The following is a 21,608-nucleotide window of genomic DNA, read 5'->3' on the forward strand; positions in this document are numbered from 1 at the left end:
ATACCCAGAGTGGTTGGGGGTGGTTGTAAAAACTGAAAAGTATTGCTCTACCTAGCGCAGAGTATTAATGGCAATAATGGCAGCCTTTCTTTTGTCCTTTGTCGCCATACTGTCCAGGGCTCCTTTATCTATCAATGCGGATGTGTTCGGCTCTTCCAAAAACTGTTCTTATGCCGTTCTTGTCATTCCCTCTAGGAATGCCTTGGGAATGCCGATGACAGAATCATCCTTGGTTATGTCTCAAAGCTACTTGGACTTCATTGTGTGTCCTCGGCAATTCCTCTCCTCGGCTCGGACCTTGGGCCTTGATGTAAAGTGGGCCAGGGTCACGAATTCTCTAGCCCCACATTTATTATTATATATATAATTTTCATTTTGAAAATTTAATTTATAAGTGAATAAATCAATTTGAAAATTAATAAGAGAGTGGTTTTATTTTTTAGGCAATATTTTAGTGGGAGTTAGAGTTGCATTTTTACCGAATTGTCCTTTAATTTTGTATCTACTTAAACATAAGATAGATACTATAATTTTGTTTTTTTTTTTTTTGGGTTAAAATATACTATAAATTTTATCACATAGACATTAGAACTAATGCGATTTTTTTTTTTTTTTGAGAGAGTTTCAACCTATGGCGTTCGCTCCTGATGATAACTTTTTTATCAAGAGACCAAGACACCAATCAGTTTTTGGTGTAGGCGGAAATTGAACCCTAGATCTCTTATACAACCATCAGAGACTTTACCAGTTGAGTTAACTGGAACTCACGAACTAATATCATTTTTAAATACAAAACAAAAACGTCAAAATTGAAATTTATATGCTATGTTATTAATGTTGTCCTAATCACATTAATTGTTTGCTCAAAAAGAAAATCACACTTATTGTTGCATCACTCTATGAGTTTTAGTAAAATTAACAGTAGTTTTAGCATTTTCCGTAAAGAATTGAGCATGCTCATGCAATAAATGGACTGAGTAGCCTGAATATGGCTTGTAGTCAGATCCTGAGCTAACTGATAGGCACAGACACTCCATGCTGTACCCATTGAAGTTCTTGGAGATAAAAAAATTGAATTCTATTATGTATTCATCTCTCTCCTTTTTTTTTTTTTTTTGAGGCATATATCAGAGAAGGGGGGGGGGGGGGGGGTGTGGACACACAGAATGACATATAGAAGTATACAACTAAGATACACATGAAAAGTTTGAAACAAAGAAATGAGCCATTTTCTGATTTACCAGATGAAAAAAGGTCTCAGTCACACAATAATAGTGAGTCAATATTTCCAATTGAACAAATGTGTTAATTGAAAAAGAATCAGGACCCCACATTTTTTATGCAACTTGAGGTTGGCCTTTAGTCTCTTCCCATTTGTTAAGGTTTTGCTAAGAATGGACCCTGCTATGCCTCAGGCACCTGAAATAACAATCCTTGCGGCATGAACACAGAGCACTTCGAGAATAAGGTGCTTCTGACTTCAAAGAAGGAAAGTAAAAAGAGCTTGAAAAATGGATCTTGGTTTTCCCCACTTTTGCTTCAAACCATCTTCACTTGCGCTTATCAAGCCTTGGATCTGGTCCCCTTGTCTTCCCTGAAAAATTCGATTAACATAAATAGATATGGTAATTCCACCCTCTTTCTTTTCTATTAGAAATTGTTTTGGTGAGATATATTAGAGGTTTTGGATTCAAGCAATGCTACAAAACTTCAAAGGAAGTGTCCATTCAGTGGATACAATTAATATATCTTCAATAGTACTTTTAAGGGTATTATTAAAAAGGTAATACTAATAATTAGTCTCTGCTTGGTAAACCAGGGCTACTAACATGAGGAAATTGAGTTGACAGAGGCAACATGTGATGTGTGATTTTACCTCTGCAGCTTTCTTGAGAGGACCCCAACATTCTGTGCGATTGTACTTTTGTGAACTAGAATGGAAATATACCCTAACCAAAGCATCCAGTAGCTCAGGATGGTCTCGGAAAAGTACTGAATCCCCATGTAACACAGCTTTAAGCACCTGGCTTTGCATCAATATGAAAATATAGCCATTTATAATTCATCGGCCATTAAACATTTTAACAAATTTTATAGCTTGGACTAGGAAACAGAGGAGAATTTTTTTCCTGCAATGTCTATGATGATGAAGTGAGGAATAATATGGGGAAAATGAGAAATGATAGAAGGTGTCTATTTAACCAATACTCTTTAACAGTTTTAACCATAATAAGCGCACCAAATCCATGCAAGTTGACCATCTAAGGCACTTGTGACCCAAACAACACACCCCATCTTTGCCAATCTCTCTTTCTAGAGAATGGAATGAAGAAATTGCAAAATAAAGTGTAGTAGTTGTACAGAGGATAGCTATACATGGCTTTTTATCAATTTCGCCACAGCGATGCATGAATGCTTGTCTATAGTGGCATGTCATTGATGTTAAGAACCTAAGAGATGGTGTCCTAGTTAATTTGGAATCCCTTCCTTCTCAAAAATGAGTTATTTAAGTCAATATTATAGGAGAAACTTACCAAAGGCAATTCCTTGGAGAATATGTGGTACCGAAACTCTGCAGCAAGGTCTAGCAGGGGATTTGGACCACTCACATAGCAGTGGACATGTAGACACATATCGTCTTTCACTTTCTTCCATTCGGCAACTACATCATCTTTGTTATACCAGCCTCTTAACTGCCATTGACATGTAAAATCATGCAGAAATCCAATTAAAGCTTCAAATATTGCAGATGACATATTGCTCCCGCTAAAAACATATTCATACTACAGTGATTGTAGTTAGCAACATGTACAAATTTCTAGACACCTATTCACTACCACAAGGTCAATTTTGGACAGGTGCAATTGTTTGCCTTTGTGCAGGTTTGGACATCAGGTGAAAAGCTTAAATGCTAAATTAGTAAATAATAAGAATGCATACCTGATCAAGATTTATGACATTAGAGATGGTCAAGGTTAAGTTAGCTGTAAAGTCACAGTGGGATAGGATGTAGGTTCTTGGAAGAATTCCTGAATACTTGTTTAACTCTTCTCCTAAGAAAACAACTTTCAGCTTTGAAGCTTCAAATCTTGCTGGAGGACCCAAAAGCCTAACAGCCTAGCATTAAGAACATATAACTCACCCAGTTATGCCTTTGAGAATAACAATGATAATTTGTAGCACAATGAACAAACCAATGTGGATGCTGCTTTAAATAAGCAATGATTGTTCGGAACAATTGATGCAAACAAAATATGCGTTCATCTAACAACCTAACCTTTGTATGGTTAAATTTAATTGAAAAATTTAAGATACAACACCTAAGGAATTGTACCTAACTAACGTAAGTTTTGTGCTTAACATGGACCGCATTCTTAACACATGGGTATTGGTTAGAGACTCAAATCTTGACATAGTTTACAAAGAAACTGACTAGGAACATTAATTGAGGTGAATCTGTGATGCCTTCAAATTCACAATTGCAGGTCTATATATAAATATTGATGCAAACATGTCTCACATTGTGAATTTAAGACACCCCCTAGAAATATTTACATTGATGCTCCTTGAAATTCCAATACCGGGTAGCTTCACAGCCACAGGTAGTTAATTGTTAAACCAACTATAGCCAGTACCAAAACTCTGACAATTGACCAAAAAACGAGATTGTGCATTTTACTTTTTCAATACAATAGAGAAAAAACTTATTAACCATGCTGAAGGCAGATAAAAGGTTTATAATAATTGATAAGAATCAACAACTGCACAATAATATCAGAATACCAGTATCTAAAACAACCATAATGTACTTTCCTGAAACATAGTTATAACTCTATCTCTTTACATGACAATGCCATTATATATATTACATTACATATTAACATAGAGAGAAGAAAAGAGTAGCACCTCAAAGACAAGAGTATTGTAGGAGGCTCTAGCATTGCTTATAGAAGAAATAAGAACAGGTTTGGATCTACTTGATGGCTTTAAAATGGTTTTGTTGATGAAGTCTCTCTGTGACTGTGGTGATGGTGAGAAAGCATTGTAAACACAATAATGGCAGGCCATGGAAGATGCATAACACAATCTTTCCTCTTCATTTTTCACACCTCAACATTGTCTCTCCACTCAAAGGTAGTCTCAGAGAAAGAGAGAAATTGATGGGTATGTGGAGAATTGCAGTTCATAGTTTTGGTCATGTTGAGAGTCTGTGGACAGTGATTCGAATGCCCCACCATAGTCCAAAATCTTTGTCAAAGGCGTTCCATCCACATATTTGTTTTTCTACTTTATTTTAAATTGAAAGAACGCTTGGAGAATATGATTGGTGGTGAAGCTAAATGTTCTGACACGTCATGTCCAATGCTTCAATTTTTGATAAGTTGTGGATAATGTGATTACGTGGCTTTTGTTGGGTCTATAGTCTAATCGGCTCATATCCATAGTCCATACCCTGTTTCTTGTTGCTAATTGACATTATACCAAAACTAGTCCATAATCCGTGTCATTAATGAAAAAGTTTAACATAATATAATTTTTTTTTTGGTTTAAATATGAAACTCGATAATTATTAAAAGGAAAAGGTTTCTCTCCAAATTAGTTTGGGGAGAAACCCTTCAAATTTATCTTATATCTTTTTAATGAATGTGAATTTTGAAATTTTAATTATTAGATTATATTTTCTTTATGATCTTAATATGCATGTAAAATTTCATTCAAATTGGATATAATTTACTATTTGATCAATAAACCTATTTTTAATACATAATTATTTACCACAAAATTTTGAAATTTAAACATGTCATTGATGACGTAACTATTAATTTTTGATCTTCTTGAAACTATACAAATTTGGTAGATATAATAAGAATATGCAATCCAACGGTTAGATTTTCAAAATTTACGTCCAATAAAAAAAATATGGTAGAAATAAGGATGATAATCAAAGACATTAGAGAGAAAAACACATTATGTAATCAAGTCACAATAAACTTCAACCATCTAGGGTGTGGTCCAATAGTTAGGGTTTTGGTGTACGATAGGTTTTGACTTTAAACCTTTGTGAACAATGATATTATATTAGTTCAACTCAACGGCTATTATTTCTTACCAACTTGAAATCATTGGATCCATAAGTTGGTTAAGGCAAATACCTAAATTAAATTCCACACATTGGAGATAAATTATTTAACACTCCTAAAGGACCACTTTAGTAATGCCTAATGATTCTCCCATTCAATAATATAACGCCAAGTGTGCATTTAATTGAGTAAGCATCCATGTCACAATCCTAATTATCGTTCAAATAAAAATAAATTATACAAAGTATTAAAAAAAAAAAAAAATCTTCACCATCAACCCTCACTTCCCTTCTCCAACACCACAAGTCTTGTGAAAATAAAAAATTACTGCAACATCAACATTTCCAAAATCACCTAGGTGGACGATATTTGAAATCCCTGAAGTTACCCTCTTGCCTGCCTTTTCCCTTAATTCTCCTTCTCAAGGTCTCCCTTTGCACTTTGTTTTCCTCATTAATTATTATTATTATTATTTTCAAAATGTTCAATTCCACTTGGTGTTTTCAGATGAGGTGGAAGTTGTAGCATCGTACGCTCCCTCTTGAGTTTGTGCAATGACATTCCCAATTATACCACATTGAAATTATTGCACACAAAGCTTTAGGGTGTGTTTGTTTAGAGGTGAAATAGGGTGGATGGAAAACTTTGGAGAGAAAATAAGAGAGAAAATGGAGAAGGGTGTTGTTTGGTAAGAAGGGAGGGAGAAAATTTTTTGGTGGGGCCTAGGCATTTTCCACCCGGGCCCACCTAAAATTTGTTTCTCCAAAATGAAGAGAAAACATGGTGGGAGGAGTTTTATGGATAAATGACAAAATTGCCCATTGCACTAATTTTGTCCAATTGACTTGGTTTTTTTTTTTTTTTTTTTTTTTGCCTGCTTTCCTGGGCGTTTGCTCGTTTTAAGGCATTTATTATTATTATCTATATATACATATAAAACCGAAACTTTTAAAACCCCTACAATTTTTCACATCAGCACAATATTATAAAAATAAAAATAATAATAAAATTTTTCTAAAACCTAAATTCGTGCTCTACCTTCTCTTTCAAGATGTTGTACCTTTTCTTTCACCAAAACTCTTTCACAATGCTCTTCTCTTTCATGATGCTCTACCTGCCATCATCTGCATATATATAAACACAGACCCACGGCCAATCATGATCGTACACAACTTTTAGATTTGTTGCTCCCAACAGCTATTTTTGTCGAAGATGGAGCCCCATCATCATTGCATGTCGTTTTCGTCACCAATGGAGCCCCATCACCACTGCATGTCATGGGTACTACTGAAGTGAACTAGGTCTTGATTCTTGATGAGAATCATGGAGTCACCGATCAACACAACGGTCAAAAAGTCGTTTCAAAGAGGGGTGCTAGAGTGGGTCTTGATTCTTGATGAACTATGACTCACCGAAGTCACTTTGTTGAAGTGTGCGTACTGGGTTAAGGCAAGCAATATTTGAAATAGAGTTAGAGAGAGGTATTGAAAGAAGTTTGTGGAGGAAAATTGAGAAAAGGGAGAAATAAAGAAGACAAAATGTGAAGGAAAGGTGGCTGAAAAAAAAACGGAAGAAAAAAGAAATAAAAAAAAAGAAACAAAAAAAAGGGTGTTGTGTTGGTTAGAAGAAAAAAGATAAGCTTACCTCACATGTATACATTAATCCGATCAAAAAATTAAAAAGGGTGTTGTGTTGGTGGTTTTAACGGCAAAATTTGCTAAATAGACTGATTTTGGGAAATATTTCGGTGAATAGTATGCATATCAAAGTATTTAGTTAGTTAGATTGATTTTAGAACTCGAGTTTACCAAACTTGAGTTCCAACCCAAAAATCCCAACATAAATCTGACGTGGAATTATATAAAAAAAAAAAAAAAAAAAAAAAAAACCCCACATGGAACTCGAGCTTAGCAAACTCGAGTTCCATGTGTTTTTGGGTAGGAACTCGAGTTTAGCAAACTCGAGTTCCAAAATCAGTCTATTTAGCAAATTTTTCCTGGTTTTAACCATTGAGTATAAATAAATTAATAAGAAAGCTATCAAAACATGTCCAAAATCCGTATGATGAATTCATTGCAAAATATTTGGTATTCCTCGATTATACAAGGTTGCTTATTCTATTATGAGGTGTGCATACATGAATTATGCAGCAATGTTATGAGGTGATGTAATCGATTATAACATATTGAATGAATTCTACTACAACTACCATCTATAGCAACTTTTATTAATAATTGTTAATTTCTCTTTGTAGGGGCAAAGGCCCTAAATCATATAATGGGCCTTGGGCCCCATATGGGAAGATTAGCCATGTCCGAGGAGAGGAAGTGGATGCCAAAAGGGCTCCCAGCCCAGCTCTCGTGGATAGGGAAACATTTAAAGGACGGTTCGAGGAGAAATGCCTCCTCGGACGTGATGAGTATGGCTCAAATATGCACTCTGTCTACTATAAGGACCTACCCCAACAGACATTAGTAGTAGGGATGAGTCCCACAGACCTGTAGGAAAGAATGAAATGTAAGATGTCAAAGGAGAGGCTGCTGCTACCACATTAAATGCGTTGCAGCTACTTTTCTGGCCGCATTAATGTGGAGAGAACCTGTGAACAATGCTGCCTTGGCCACCATAACTCACAGAAGACTAAAAGGGGGTGTCCGATGGGACAAGCACTCAAGTAAGGGTCCAGATGATCAACAAGTGTAAGGCCGCGATGACTTTAAGAAGACTATATAAGAAAGGGAGTCCCCGTGAGGAAGGGGTGACAAGAAAAAGCAAGGAGAATAGAGGAACAATACAAACAACCGCAATCTTCGAACAGGGACCAGCATATATTCATCTTATCTCTTTGGACTGAGGATTTATGGATATTAACGTGCTTCACTTGTGTTCAACTGTTGTATAGCCCAATATTAACTACTGTCCACTTCGCTAAGACCTAGTTCTATAGCCCATTTTCTACAAATTCATTGTTTCTGGGCTCCTTGGACCAAGACCCCATACCTTTTGGGCTTGAGCTCCAAATTGTGACCCTACACTCTTAATTTGTTAATAATTGTTAAATTTGAATATTTTACTTCAATATAGTGATTTTAATATTTTGAGTAGGCGATGACCGCCAAAATTATCAAAAAATTAGTTGTACCATCTCTTTGATACCTTATGTTATAAAAGTGTGGCATTATTTTTGAATCTTACATTTAATAATTTTCCCGTGCATCGCATGGGTTAGCAATTAGTTATTATTATTATTATTATTATTATTATTATTATCACTTCCTAGGAATGATGCCTACTCTTTTTTATTTTTCTTTTTTTAATCCTTTTTTCTTTTGATTTCCTGGGGTGTACATGGTGATATATATATATATATTTTTTTAATTAGACATGATTTTTTTTCCTGGAAATAATTTTTATTGTTTAATAAATTTGGGCAATTTCCTTTTTTTATTTTTTATTATTTTTTTATTACTTGTCACCTTTTATTTTAATTGTGCATCATTTTTTAACAAGGAAGTATAAGTAAATTTATACAAATTCACTTTTTGTACTTCTCCACTTTTTGACTCCCAACTAAACAAAAAAGAGAAAAATTAAAATCTTTTTTATCCTCCCATCACTTTCTATCCTCCCACTTTTTCATCCCTCCAACCAAACACACCCTAATCAGGTATCTTTATTTATTTACTTATTTATTTTTTATTGATTGATGCTTCATTAGTTTAAATCGGTAATCTTGTAAAGTGTTGACGTTGTGATTTTTTTTTTAGAGGACTATTGGTGTCGGAGATAGAAAGAGGAGTTGAAGGTGAAGTTTTTTTATTTTTTTATTTTTACAAATTTATTATTTATTTGGATGGCGATTAAAATTGTGATAGAGATTATTTATTCAATTTAATTAAACACATGGTGTTATATTATTGAATAGAATGATCACTTGGCATTACTGATATGGTTCTCTAAATAATTTATCTACGTTGAGTTTGTTTAGTTTGTTTAAACATAACTTCTTTAATGGATAAAAGGCTATTATAGTCATGCTCAAATAAATTTACCAAGTTGCATAAGTCCTTGACAATCTCATGCTTTATTCATGTTTGTAACAATCCTACATAAAAGAGAGTTCAACAACAATATGTTAACCTTAATTTTGGGAACACACCTCCCCCCACCCCCCTCACACATGCTGTCGGTAGGCCAACATGTACGCCATAAAAATGTTCTTATAACATTGAATCTTATTAGAGATATTTTTATAATTTAAACCTTACAAAATAATGTGTCACATATATAATTTTTTATAGATATGATAGAATTTGAATTTATGATATCTGCTTTATGATGATTTCTTTTTTTATTTCAAATTTTAAATTTTTTATTCGAAAACAAGGTTTTTTTTTTTAATTAATTAATTAATTGAGTTAAAATTTAAGTGGTACTATTGTACTAATAATCTATATACACATTCATTTATTATATATTATTTAAGTGGTACTAAGAATATTTTGGACACATCAAGTTATAAGTTTTTTATATTAAAATTTTTTAAAAATGTATTGATTTTAGTATTTTAATTTAGTAGCATTAACACAAAATCTAATTGTATCGGTCAAATCCACGTTGAGTGAATCGCAATCATCATATTAATTAGGCGTTCTCAAGAGCGCCAATCACGTTACTCTACTCGTACTATTTTGTGTTGTTCTATACTACCATATTCCTTGAATCTAAGGCTGTGAAGTGTACCATTCTTTGATGACTAGATCTAGACTCTAGTCGTCATCGACAAATAGTAGTCTTTAACCTTACCTGGTCATAAAATAACGTTGAGATTTCATTTGAGGCCTTCCTTCACATCGTCATCTTCTGCATACCGGACAATGATTATCTCATCGACAAATAGTAGTCTTTAACCTTACCTGGTCATAAAATAACGTTGAGATTTCATTTGAGGCCTTCCTTCACATCGTCATCTTCTGCATACCGGACAATGATTATCTACCATACATGAGTATCAAGTCCACCACCACTACTACTAGAAATGCAAATTGGCTGATGTGGGGTCCGATGACCACGTCCTATTAGATTGCCCAATTTGACCCCTAAACTAATTTTCTGAGTGAGAGAAAAGAAAAAGACGTTTTGTGCGTCGGTGAATGAATGAATCTGTGCATTGCAATTGCATGTGCTTCATATCATTGCCAATGTGCCATCGCATTTAGTGTGCCCGCGTGGGCTTCCTCCCTTTACTGTCGGTAGTGACTAGTGAGCCTTTATTGTGAGAAAGTTCAGAGAAACAAAAAAAAAAAATTTAGCAAAAAGAATTTGATATTAGTTAATGTGACGAATTGTTAGTGGCAGGTAAAGAAAGGGAGTGAAAGGATTTTGACAACTTTTTCAATTTTCGAAAAAATATTTTTAAAAATAGATAGTTTAATGTGTGTCCTTAACCGGACCCTAATAATAGTAACTCAAATGATAACTAGTGAAAATTTGTCATTGTTAGAGCATTTGCATCAGTTCATGCAAAATTTTTGTAAATTTACACATCCAAAACCTACTTTTTCTATTTTACACACCAATTTTTACAAAACACCCATATCAGTTTATCTATTATACATATTTATTTAATAAAATATTGATTTTTTCCCCATTCTCATCTCTCTCATAGAACCAAGACATCCCACACAGCGACCATCAAACAACGAGATCGAACCCATAGATCAAACAACGAGATCGACGGTGAAGCATTGTGAAGCTTGATAGAGAGATCGAACCCATTGATCAAACAACAAGATCGACGGTGATGCACTGTGATGGATCAAATCCATTGATCGAACCCATTTATCAACGGTGAAGCACTGTGAAGCTTGACAGAGAGATCGAACCCATTGATCAAACAACGAGATCGACGGTGAAGCTAGCAGTGAAACTGGGTGAATGGCGAAGCACTGTGATGGATCGATTGTGAAGCTGACGGCGAAAGCTAGGCGAACGGCGAGGCGAACGGCGAAGCACTATGGTGGATCGATGGAGGAGGCTGGACTGAGGGACTGAGGGACCGGAGAGAGAGAGGTCAGAGTAGAAGCTGAAAAGGAGAGATTAAGGTGAGGATAGAGAAACAAATAATAAAGTAATGTATAAACAAGCTATAGTAATCATGTAAATATATACGGTTACTGTAGCTCATGGAAATGTTTACACAATTTTACACAACTTCACACCCACTAATGTGGATGTTTTTTTGGTCAAAATATGTAAAATGGAGGAGTTTTTGTATTATAAAAGATTATCCACCAACTAATGTGGATGCTCTTAGGGAGGTGAGTTGACCGCTGACACAACTCCTGTTCAAGTTAAATTGCTTACTACCTCACACAGTCACACTGTAATTGGCATCCATCATCAAAGTCAAAAGTCTCCATTTTATTTTTGGCAACTGATAAAATGGGTAGTGTACTAATGTTACACAATATACTTTTATAATTGTTAACATAATTTATTGTAATTTAAAAAAAAAAAAAAAAAACCTTTGTTTGAATCTATCACCAATCATATCAGATTATATTAATGGTTATGAAAAAAATTATTCACTTGGCAAGCGTCTTCAATAAAAAGCAAGAGATTTTGGATTTGAGTGCAAGAATCAGCATCTTACAAAAAAAATTGGAGATAAAATTCATAGGGATGTCTACCATAATCTTTCCCAAATCTCACAAAAGTGTGAGTTTTGTGCATTAAGTACGACTTAGCAAACATTTGATGCTTAGGGTAAAATACTGTAACAATAGCTTTAGTATTTTTATTTTTTTGGTGGGGAGAGGGGGTCCAAAAACTTAGGGTTCGTTTGGATATAGCTGAAAATTGAAAACTGAAAACATTGTAACAAAATAATTTTTAAATGTGTGAATAATACCGTGAGACCCATTTTTAATGAAAAAATTGTTGAAAAGTGAGGTTTGTGGGTCTTGTGAACAGTGCATGAAACCCACTAATGTGCTGAAAAGTCAAATATTACGGCTACTGTTCATGAACAGTAGCCATAACAATGAAATTTGTCTCCTGAAACGTGTGCCAAAAAAGAAAAAGAAAAAAGAGAACCGTTGGAAACACAGACGTGGGTAGAAATAATTTCTACCCAAACGCACACTTAATAGTATTCAATTTGGAACTAAGCATGCATCTTGTTTCAAATTTGGATAGAATGATGCCATTTGAATTAACAAGTAAACCATCCAACAAGGAACAATTTATGTTAATTTTTAAATTATTTATTTGAAGAGATAAGATTTTAACTTATGACATTCACTTTATAATGATAATTTTTTTATCATTTAGTTAAGATACAAATTGGAGTATGAGTGAAATACACTATATTACTTGTTTTTTTATTTTGTTTTTAATTACATGATTTAATAAATAATGTGATGGAAATATGGAATATACGAGAACAATCCTATGAACCAATATTAACTTTTATTTTGTCACAACATTTCATAAAAAGTATAAGTAAGGGTCTTCGCGATGCGATGTGGTGAGGTTTTGGGACATTTTTAGCACTGCATTTTACGGTGCGGTTTAGTCAAAATCATAATTGCACTATACCTCATTTTTGCGGTCACATATGCGGTGCGGTGTATAGTTTAGCCAAAATCATAGCTACACTGCGCCTCATTTTTGCGGTTATATGTGCGGTATAGTGCGGTATATAAAAATTCACTTGATATTATCCATGAAATTCTAAGCGATCAAACAACAAGAAGACATTATAAAACTCTCAAAAGTGAATGAAAGCGGTTCAAAGTATCCATAAGGCATTGTAGGTAATATAAATTAACTCTGAAATCCCAATAACACGTAGTAAATATCTAAACCTAGATTTAGTACCAAACAAAAACAAAGAAAACCTACAAAAATTAAACTTAAATATCTAACATAGCTACTGAGTACTAAGTTGACCCATCACTTCCAAGTGCCAATATACCAACGGCAACAATCAATAACAAAATAATATAATTAACAAGTTTGTCATATACAAGCTACCAATAGATTAACTTTAACAAAAAAAAAACTTGAATTGAACACATATGGAGAGATAAATACCGTAATAGTAGAAGCAACTAGTGCAAGTGAGTAGTCTAGTGGCAATTCAAGTGGAAATGTGGTGGCTAGGATCTGACTTCTGAGGGCTGGGAGAGTGATAAGATTTTTTTTTTTTTTTTTTTTTAATACTAATAGAACACTGAGATATTGCTAGAGTATTAAATTATTAATGTATTGATATTTTGTGCTTATTATATATATATATATATATATAATATAAAATAAATAAATAAATATATTAATATATATATAGAGTACGGTGCGGTGTGATTTGTGCGGTTTTCATATTATAAAACAGCAAACCGCATTGCATCAAGCCTTGCGGTGCGGTATGGTTATGCCATTTTGTGGATGATTTTGGTGCGATTTTTGCAGTTTGTGCAGTTTGGTGAACATCCCTAACCATTGTTATTATTATTGGAGTATCATATAATATTTATCAAATTTTATTACTTATCAGTGGTACAAAAGGGTAAATATCATCTATAGAAGTCATAATTTTTAAGTGAATTAATATGATAATTCTCGTAACCTTCCAAAAAAAAGAAAAAAAGAAAAAAAAAAGAGAGATAATTTCTAACAAATTTTATTCCCCCGCGTAACTGATAATCATGTAATGAACAAGTCATTGTCCAATTAGTTTTTTCAGCTTTAGCTGAAAAAAAAAGAAGTTTTTTCAGCTTAGCTGTTTGTTTTTCAGCTTTAGCTGTTTGTTGGATTTGCCGCTTCATGCTCTCTTAAATTCATCTCCTTTTTCCAGCTAACACCCATCATCATATATCCCATGCCAACCAGATCTCACAGTTTTCTTAAAAAAAAGAAAAAAGAAAAGTAAAAAAAAAAACAGATCTCACAATAATAAAACAACCATTTTACTAATACCAATAATAATATCATCTTGATGATATTTCAACCCTGTTTCTGTTTCCTTTTTTGACTCTTGCAAATCTTAATCCAAAAAAAAGGAATAAAATAATAATTAAAGACACGGATAAACGAAAGCTCTCAGAACTCTCTCAGTGCCAAAGCACCCAACTCTCTCTCTACTCTCTACTCTCTACTATAAAAGAGATCAATAAAAATGACCCAACACCCTTAATTTTTTTTTTTCCTTCACTCAGATCACTCTCAGGGAAAAAGGGTACACTTCAAATCCTACTCTCTATATTTCTGTTTTGATTTTGCTTCATATATTTCTTGAACTATTTGGAGTTTAGTAGTGCTATAGTGTTTGAGATCTTTTCTGGGTTTAACTTTTTCTTTACGTTTTGTGCTTCTGATTTCGTTTGCTTGCTCTGTAGTACTGATCTTGGGTGGTGAAAGTTTGGTCCATTTTTTTATGAAAGATTGATTCTTGCATTGATGGGTGTTGCTCTCTTTTGTTAAAGTTGTAAGCTTTTTTTGCTTTGGAGTCTTCCCTCTTACCGTTTCAATTTATGTTTTGAATCTCACTAGTCATACTATGGAAGTTGTTTATCCATTAGCATATTACCATCTTGAACCAAATCTGTGATTTTCTTTTCCACTATGAGGTTTCAGCATTTTTTTCAAATAGTATTTACACAACCTATTTTGATTCACCTTTGGATGGATTCTTGAAATTTATGATAAAAAATTCTTGGTCTTTTTGGTAAGACTGGTTATTCTGGGTACTTGGATTTAACCATCAGAATTATGTTGAACTTCGGTTTTTGGGGGGAAAAAAGGAAAAAAGAAAAAGAAAGAAGAGTTAAGATTTTGAAACAATTAAAGAGCAAAGTTGAAATTGAATTTCAGGAGGTTTGTTTTGTGGGTTTGCTTATTATTATTATTTTTTTGTTATTGCCCCTTCCAGGTCTATATCATAAGGAAGTCTACACCTAGAAAACATGGCTCAGGCAAAGTACTCCCGAATTGATGGGAGGAAGTCTTCAAGTTACTGTTCCACTATATCTATAGTGGTGTTTGTTGCTTTTTGTTTAGTTGCGATTTGGACTTTAATGTCATCCATTGCTCCGGATCAAAATCCAGACTTGGCTTCTGAGGACGCTGGAAATGAGGTGAAACAAATGGTACCTGAAAATGGTTCTAGGAATTTCAAGGGCAGTTCAGGTGATTTGCTGGAGGATTCAACTAATGAAGATGGGAACACTGGGAATGAGCAAAACATAGTTGAAAGGGAGTCTGAGAATAGAGCTGAGGAAAATCAGGACGAAGGGGTGAAGGTGAACTCTGATGATAAGTCTGAGTCTGAAGAGGAGCCTAAGAGACAGGTTGAAAATGATGGGGAGGGAAAAACTGGAGATGGGGGAACAGACGGAGGAGTTGGTGAAGTGATGGATGCTAAGCAGACAGAATTTGATGATAATAAATCAGAGTTGGTTGAGGGTGAGAAAAAATTGGAAACAGAGGAAAGTAATCTGACTGAGGAGAAGAAAGTTGATCAGCCTGAGATCTTCCCTGCTGGTGCCCAGTCAGAACTATTGAATGAAGCTACTACTCAAAATGGGGCATTTTCAACCCAAGCAACAGAGTCACAGAATGAGAAGGAATCACAACTAGCTTCAATAACTAAGGACCAAAGTGGTTATAGCTGGAAAGTCTGTAATGTCACTGCTGGGCCAGACTACATCCCTTGCCTTGACAATTTGAAAGCAATTAGAAAGCTTCCAAGTACGGGCCACTATGAGCATCGAGAGAGGCACTGTCCGGATGAAGCTCCCACTTGTCTCGTTCCTCTACCTAAAGGATATAAAATCCCAATTCAGTGGCCTAAAAGCAGGGATAAGGTATACCCAACATCTAGTTGATCAATGAAAAACTATTTAAAGTTTACTTGGTGTTGAATATTGTTTTTCTGGTGTGTTATGCAGATATGGTATTATAACGTTCCCCACACCAAGCTTGCAGAGATTAAGGGGCACCAAAATTGGGTTAAAGTTACTGGTGAATACCTCACTTTTCCTGGAGGTGGAACTCAGTTCGTAAAGGGCGCTCTTCATTACATTGATTTTGTTCAAAAAGTGAGCCCTTGTCACTTATATGTTCTGCTCTGGCCATGCTGTGAATAAAGCAGATTTGTTTATTCTGATTTCATATTAGTTCATATATAGGTGCATCAACAATATTAGGTTCAGGGAAGTAGAAAGCATTTTAATATACTGTGAATGAGGTACTTTTGTATCTCAATTCAACATATCCAAATGCTCCTTCCTTTGTCTTTTTATATTTGCGTTTCATGTGAAAAGATTTCGTGTTCTTCACTGATTTTAACTAGTTCAGTTCTCTAAGCTCAGGACTGGATTAAACATGAACTGGAACCATACGTCTTTTATTCTACACTACACCTGAGTGGTGAGTGCTCACCGGGGCAATTCTTATTTCTATGCATACACTGGTCTACTGCAGGAAGTACAGATCTGCTTTTAACTGTATATGAATCACAGCAGAATGAATAAAAGGAGAATATTCCTGCCCCTTTCCTTTTGTGATAGGCGAAAAGACTCATAAATTTACTTGATTTCTTGATGAGCACGCTGGAAGGTTCTTCTGTGTCCTCTTCTGGACTTACCAGGATCATCTTAATTTTGATTTTCCATTTTTGTTAACCAAACAAAGCTTCTGTTGAATTTATCAAATGCGCTGGTCTGTTCTCTTGATTTTCTGTTCTTGCTACTTTTGCTTATCATCAACCTCATTTTCCCTATTCATGTCATGTCATGTCCTGTTCTTTATTCACATTTCACCAATTTTATATAATGTTGACATGATCATACTTCTGTTATCCAGAAAATTTTCCAAACACAATCTACTTGTCTTTAGTTTTCCTATATTTTTATTATTATTTTTAGTTTGGCATTCTGATTTGCAAGGATAATCTGCTCGTGGGATTCTATTCCTTCTCTGACAAGTATAATTCATTATATTTCTATGGACAATGCAGTCTCTTCCTGATATTGCATGGGGAAAAAGAAGTCGTGTATTATTGGATGTTGGGTGTGGAGTGGCTAGCTTTGGAGGTTTTCTTTTCGATAGAGACGTTCTTGCAATGTCATTTGCTCCCAAGGATGAGCATGAAGCTCAAGTACAATTTGCACTTGAACGAGGAATCCCTGCCATATCATCAGTTATGGGCAGCAAAAGACTTCCTTTCCCTGGGGCTGTATTTGATGTTGTCCACTGTGCACGCTGTAGGGTCCCTTGGCATGTTGAAGGTAATGTTTACATCCTCTTCAAAGCCCCCCCCCCCCCCCCCCCCCCCCCCCCCCCCCCCCCCCCCCCCCCCCCCCCCCCCCACTTCTCCCAGTTAATTTTTGTTAGAGATAAAATTTGAGGTACATTGCAGGTGGTAAGCTTCTCTTGGAGCTAAATCGTGTCTTGCGACCTGGAGGTTATTTTGTCTGGTCTGCCACTCCGGTTTATAGGAAGAATCCAGAAGATTCTGGCATTTGGAAAGGTAGAACTGTTTTCATTTAGATTCCTCTAAAAAAAGATGGACTTGAAGTTGACTTTTAGATGCCCTTTGTAATTGATGGCAGCAATGTCTGAGCTAACAAAGTCAATGTGCTGGGATCTGGTGGTGATTAAAAAGGACAAATTCAATGAAGTGGGTGCAGCAATATACAGGAAACCAACTTCCAATGAGTGCTATGACAAAAGACCAAAAAATGAGCCTCCCCTCTGCAAAGAATCTGATGACCCAAATGCAGCCTGGTATTTTCTACTTTCCCCATGGTTTAATATAGTGGTTTAATAATGGTATCAGTGGTGTCTGGTACAAATATTGGCTGTTATAAGTTAAAATAGACACTTAACTGATTATTGGGCTATAAAATGTAAGGTTTACTGTGCACAAATCCAATTGACAAGTTCATTAAATAGATAGCCATATAGGATACAGATCTGTCACGTTTAGTGGGATTAAAGACATTTGTTACTGTTATAAAGCAGTTATAATTATCTTTTCACTAGGTAATGCTCACATACCCGATGGGATTTGAACCACCCTATTCACCTGACACCCCATACTTCAGGGGGGTAGAAGCCCCATTTGGCTCAAAGGCCATCTTAAGGAGTTCACAAAATATGAGATGCTTTACTGACTATCATTTTCTACTTTTAGTCTTAGAAGTATTAACGCATGCAAATTAAAGAAGTCTTGAATTTCTTATGTGAGGTAAAATAAGATCATGGTGCACCTTAGAAGAGAGTTTCTATTTCCTTGAAGTAACCTTCAGTTTCTTAGGGAAACTAATATTCTTTCATTAGCTTTACATGGAGATATTATAGTGACGCAGGACAAAAGCTTGAATCGGCTCTGATAAAAATTATTTAGGAATTTACCACTAAATTTTATTTCTTGATGAGATCTTGAATTATTCTTGAATAAGTTTTGATGTTTGAGGGTCTACGTAACGAATGGATGGAATCTTGAATATGCTTGATATTAAAACAGTGGATAGAAGCTATAGAACAAGTAATAAAAAAAATAGCTTTTCCTAAGCAATCACACAGGTAGGAGATGGCAATCACACTCTCAAAGCTTAAATAAGTGGTTGGAATTCTATTAAAATTATCACTATCAATTTTATTTATTGCAATAAAGCCTTTATCTAGGATATTGCTAAAGTTTTACCAAGAAGAGACAAAGACTCAAACTAATTACTAATAGCAAAGAAAAAGTGTTATACGAACCTCTAAACCACATAGGAAAAGGATTCAAAAAACAAAATAAGACTCATGGGCCTTTGGTATGATCAAGGACAGACCACTTTAGAACATTTGGAATTTACCAAATTGCGCTTATTCTAATTTAACTTAATTAAAAATGAACCAGCAACTTTCTATCCTAAAGAAACTTAATACTAAGACTCTGTAATAACCAAAGTAGCTTATGAAAGGTGCCAAGAAGATGCTTCATTAAAACTATCTTTGGATTTAATTCTTTTTTTTCCTCGAATTCTTTACTCTCTGCATCTGTTCTGGAGTTTTGGAAGTTGCAGATTTTTGAATTAAGCGTCCATCATATTGTGCAACAAATATGCATTTTCTTTGTATTGGTAATGGGAAAAACAGAAAAATGACAATAGGAAATAGCTGAAGCATGGGTGTAATTTTGTTCTTCAAAAAATGAGTATCTTAATTTATATCTTATCTTCTTCTAAGCAAGTTCACCTGCTTCAGAATTTCTCGACTTACTATGGAAGCATCTCTCTGCTCTGGAAATGCTCCTCAAATATTTTTATTAGTGAAAATTTTCATCAAGTGTTTCTGTGAGTGTTTTTGTTCAGGAATGTACCACTGCAAGCATGCATGCACAAAGTACCGGTTGAAAAATCAGAGCGAGGGTCTCAGTGGCCTGAACAGTGGCCACTAAGGTTGGAGAAGCCACCTTACTGGCTTAATTCTCAAGTTGGAGTCTATGGTAAAGGTGCTGTGGAGGATTTCACTGCTGACTACCAGCACTGGAAAAATGTTGTCTCCCACTCATATTTGAATGGGATGGGAATCAACTGGTCTTCCGTGAGGAATGTTATGGACATGAGAGCTGTATATGGAGGGTAAGAAATCCTACATTTTTTAGTATTTTTTCTTTCTTTCTCTGATTGGTAAGTTATGCACAAATATACTAGGTCTTATACCCATGAACTCATCCTAAACCTAGCACCACACTCACATAGTTGAGTTAGAGCTCATTGGCTTTTGAATACTTTCTTTCCATCATTGGTGCTAATGAGCTCTAGCTCAAATAACACTTTTTCTCCTATAAGAATGGAGGGTAAGGTCACAAATTCAAAACCCATTGGGGAGCATGTGTAACAACAAAAAAGCCTTAATCCCCAAACTATAGGGTTGTATCTCAACAGATTTATTGGGGTCACATATATTCTTCTTCCCCATTCTAATCACTTGGTGCATGTTTAATTTGTACAAAAACAACCAAGCATTGGTTTCAAAAGTTTGGGGTCAGTTATGGATCCTCAATAAAGTAGTTATGTGGGACACATGTATTTTTTTTGTCATTATATTCCGTTTGAAGCCTACTCTCTATTGCATATTAACTTATCAATTAAAAAAAAAAAAAAAAAACTTGGCAGGCCCTAGAAAATGGGTAGATATCCTTTTGGTACTAAATATCTGATCATCTCTCATTAATTCGAGCAAAATGTGATTATTGTTGGTTAAATGATAAGTAGGCGGAGCTAGGGGGGGCCATGGGCCCTAGCTTTTGAAATTTTCCATTAATCTTCTTTTATATTTGGTAATAAATCTAAAAATTACACAAAAATGTATTCACCCCCTTGAGAAAATTTCCTGGCACCGCCTTAACATTCCCTTTTTCTTATGTAGTAAGAAGCTAAGCGAGGCTCATTTTCCTTTTGTTTTCTGTATCTTTTTGACTAGTTCTTTATAATTTATATAATGGATGCTTCTTTTAGGTTTGCTGCGGCACTAAAAAACTTGAAAGTGTGGGTAATGAATGTAGTCCCAATTGACTCTCCAGACACACTCCCAATAATATATGAGCGTGGTTTATTTGGAATATATCACGACTGGTGTGAATCATTTAATACCTACCCCAGATCCTATGATCTTCTCCATGCAGATCATCTCTTCTCCGGTCTCAAAAAGAGGTTTGTTATCTTATATGTTACATTTCTTGCTGCTTTAGTCCTCAACACTGACCTCCAATGATTAGTTTGACTTAATGTGTTGATAATTATCTGGTCACAGGTGCAACTTAAAGGCAGTGGTTGCAGAAGTTGATAGGATCCTCAGGCCAGAAGGAAAGCTGATCGTACGGGACAGTGTTGAAACCATACGTGAAGTTGAGAACATGGCCAAATCTTTACAGTGGGAAATCCGATTAATTTATACGAATGACAAGGAGGGATTGATCTGTGCCCGGAAGACAATGTGGCGTCCCACAAAGGTCGAAACAATTATGTCGGCTATTTCTTAAGCATGATACTTAAGTTTAGTCTGTCCAAGGCTGCTGTGCTACTGATACTACTAGCACTCTAGCCCATTTAGGTATTATTATTCGTCCTCAAGCTTTTTCAGTCAATGAGGCCATACCTGCATTTCTATATTTAGATGTAAATTATATACGGTTGATTATTCTTTTAGTCCCAGTAATGTACTTTACTATATTTACTCTATTTATTCCTTTATTCCTTCATCAATTATAGACAAGATCTAATGATAAAGAGCTATCATTAGGAACGAACGTCATAAGTTGAAACTCTCTCAAAAAAAAATTATAAACAAGATCGGACCTTATTTTTTGATATCTTCATATTATCTTTAATATGAATGAAAGTTTATTACTTTTTAATGGTTATTAGGCATGTGTTTTTGGAATTGTATAGATTGGTATTAATACAGAATTTGCACCTGTCAGGGAGCAGAATTGTATAGATTGGTATTAATACAGAATTTGCACCC

The 21,608-nt window shown here is 34.9% G+C and overlaps 2 protein-coding genes across 3 annotated transcripts; one reads left to right on the forward strand and one right to left on the reverse strand.

The window, feature by feature from the left end:
* Positions 1 to 1,167: 1,167 nt before the first annotated feature.
* LOC115962147 (magnesium dechelatase SGRL, chloroplastic) lies at positions 1,168 to 4,252 on the reverse strand. 2 transcript variants are annotated; one of them, XM_031081033.1, is made up of 5 exons: positions 3,907 to 4,240; positions 2,941 to 3,117; positions 2,535 to 2,693; positions 1,877 to 2,023; positions 1,207 to 1,594 (listed from the first exon to the last, which is right to left on the reverse strand). In XM_031081033.1, exons 1-5 carry the CDS (start codon positions 4,066 to 4,068, stop codon positions 1,481 to 1,483), a joined length of 759 nt encoding a protein of 252 aa, XP_030936893.1. In that variant the 5' UTR covers positions 4,069 to 4,240; the 3' UTR covers positions 1,207 to 1,480. The 2 variants fall into 2 exon arrangements, with proteins under 2 accessions (XP_030936894.1, XP_030936893.1); XM_031081034.1 differs by lacking the exon at positions 1,877 to 2,023 and having other exon boundaries at positions 1,168 to 1,594; positions 3,907 to 4,252.
* Positions 4,253 to 13,889: 9,637 nt separating this feature from the next.
* Positions 13,890 to 21,370, forward strand: LOC115959487 (probable methyltransferase PMT25). Its single transcript, XM_031077901.1, has 9 exons — positions 13,890 to 14,322; positions 15,016 to 15,949; positions 16,034 to 16,183; positions 17,104 to 17,374; positions 17,506 to 17,616; positions 17,699 to 17,873; positions 19,451 to 19,720; positions 20,600 to 20,794; positions 20,895 to 21,370. The coding sequence occupies exons 2-9, from the start codon at positions 15,050 to 15,052 to the stop codon at positions 21,121 to 21,123; spliced, it is 2,301 nt and encodes a 766-aa protein (XP_030933761.1). The 5' UTR covers positions 13,890 to 14,322; positions 15,016 to 15,049; the 3' UTR covers positions 21,124 to 21,370.
* The last annotated feature ends 238 nt before the right edge of the window (positions 21,371 to 21,608 follow it).

Source organism: Quercus lobata, chromosome 9 (assembly GCF_001633185.2).
Source record: "Quercus lobata isolate SW786 chromosome 9, ValleyOak3.0 Primary Assembly, whole genome shotgun sequence".
Classification (NCBI taxonomy): Eukaryota; Viridiplantae; Streptophyta; class Magnoliopsida; order Fagales; family Fagaceae; genus Quercus; species Quercus lobata.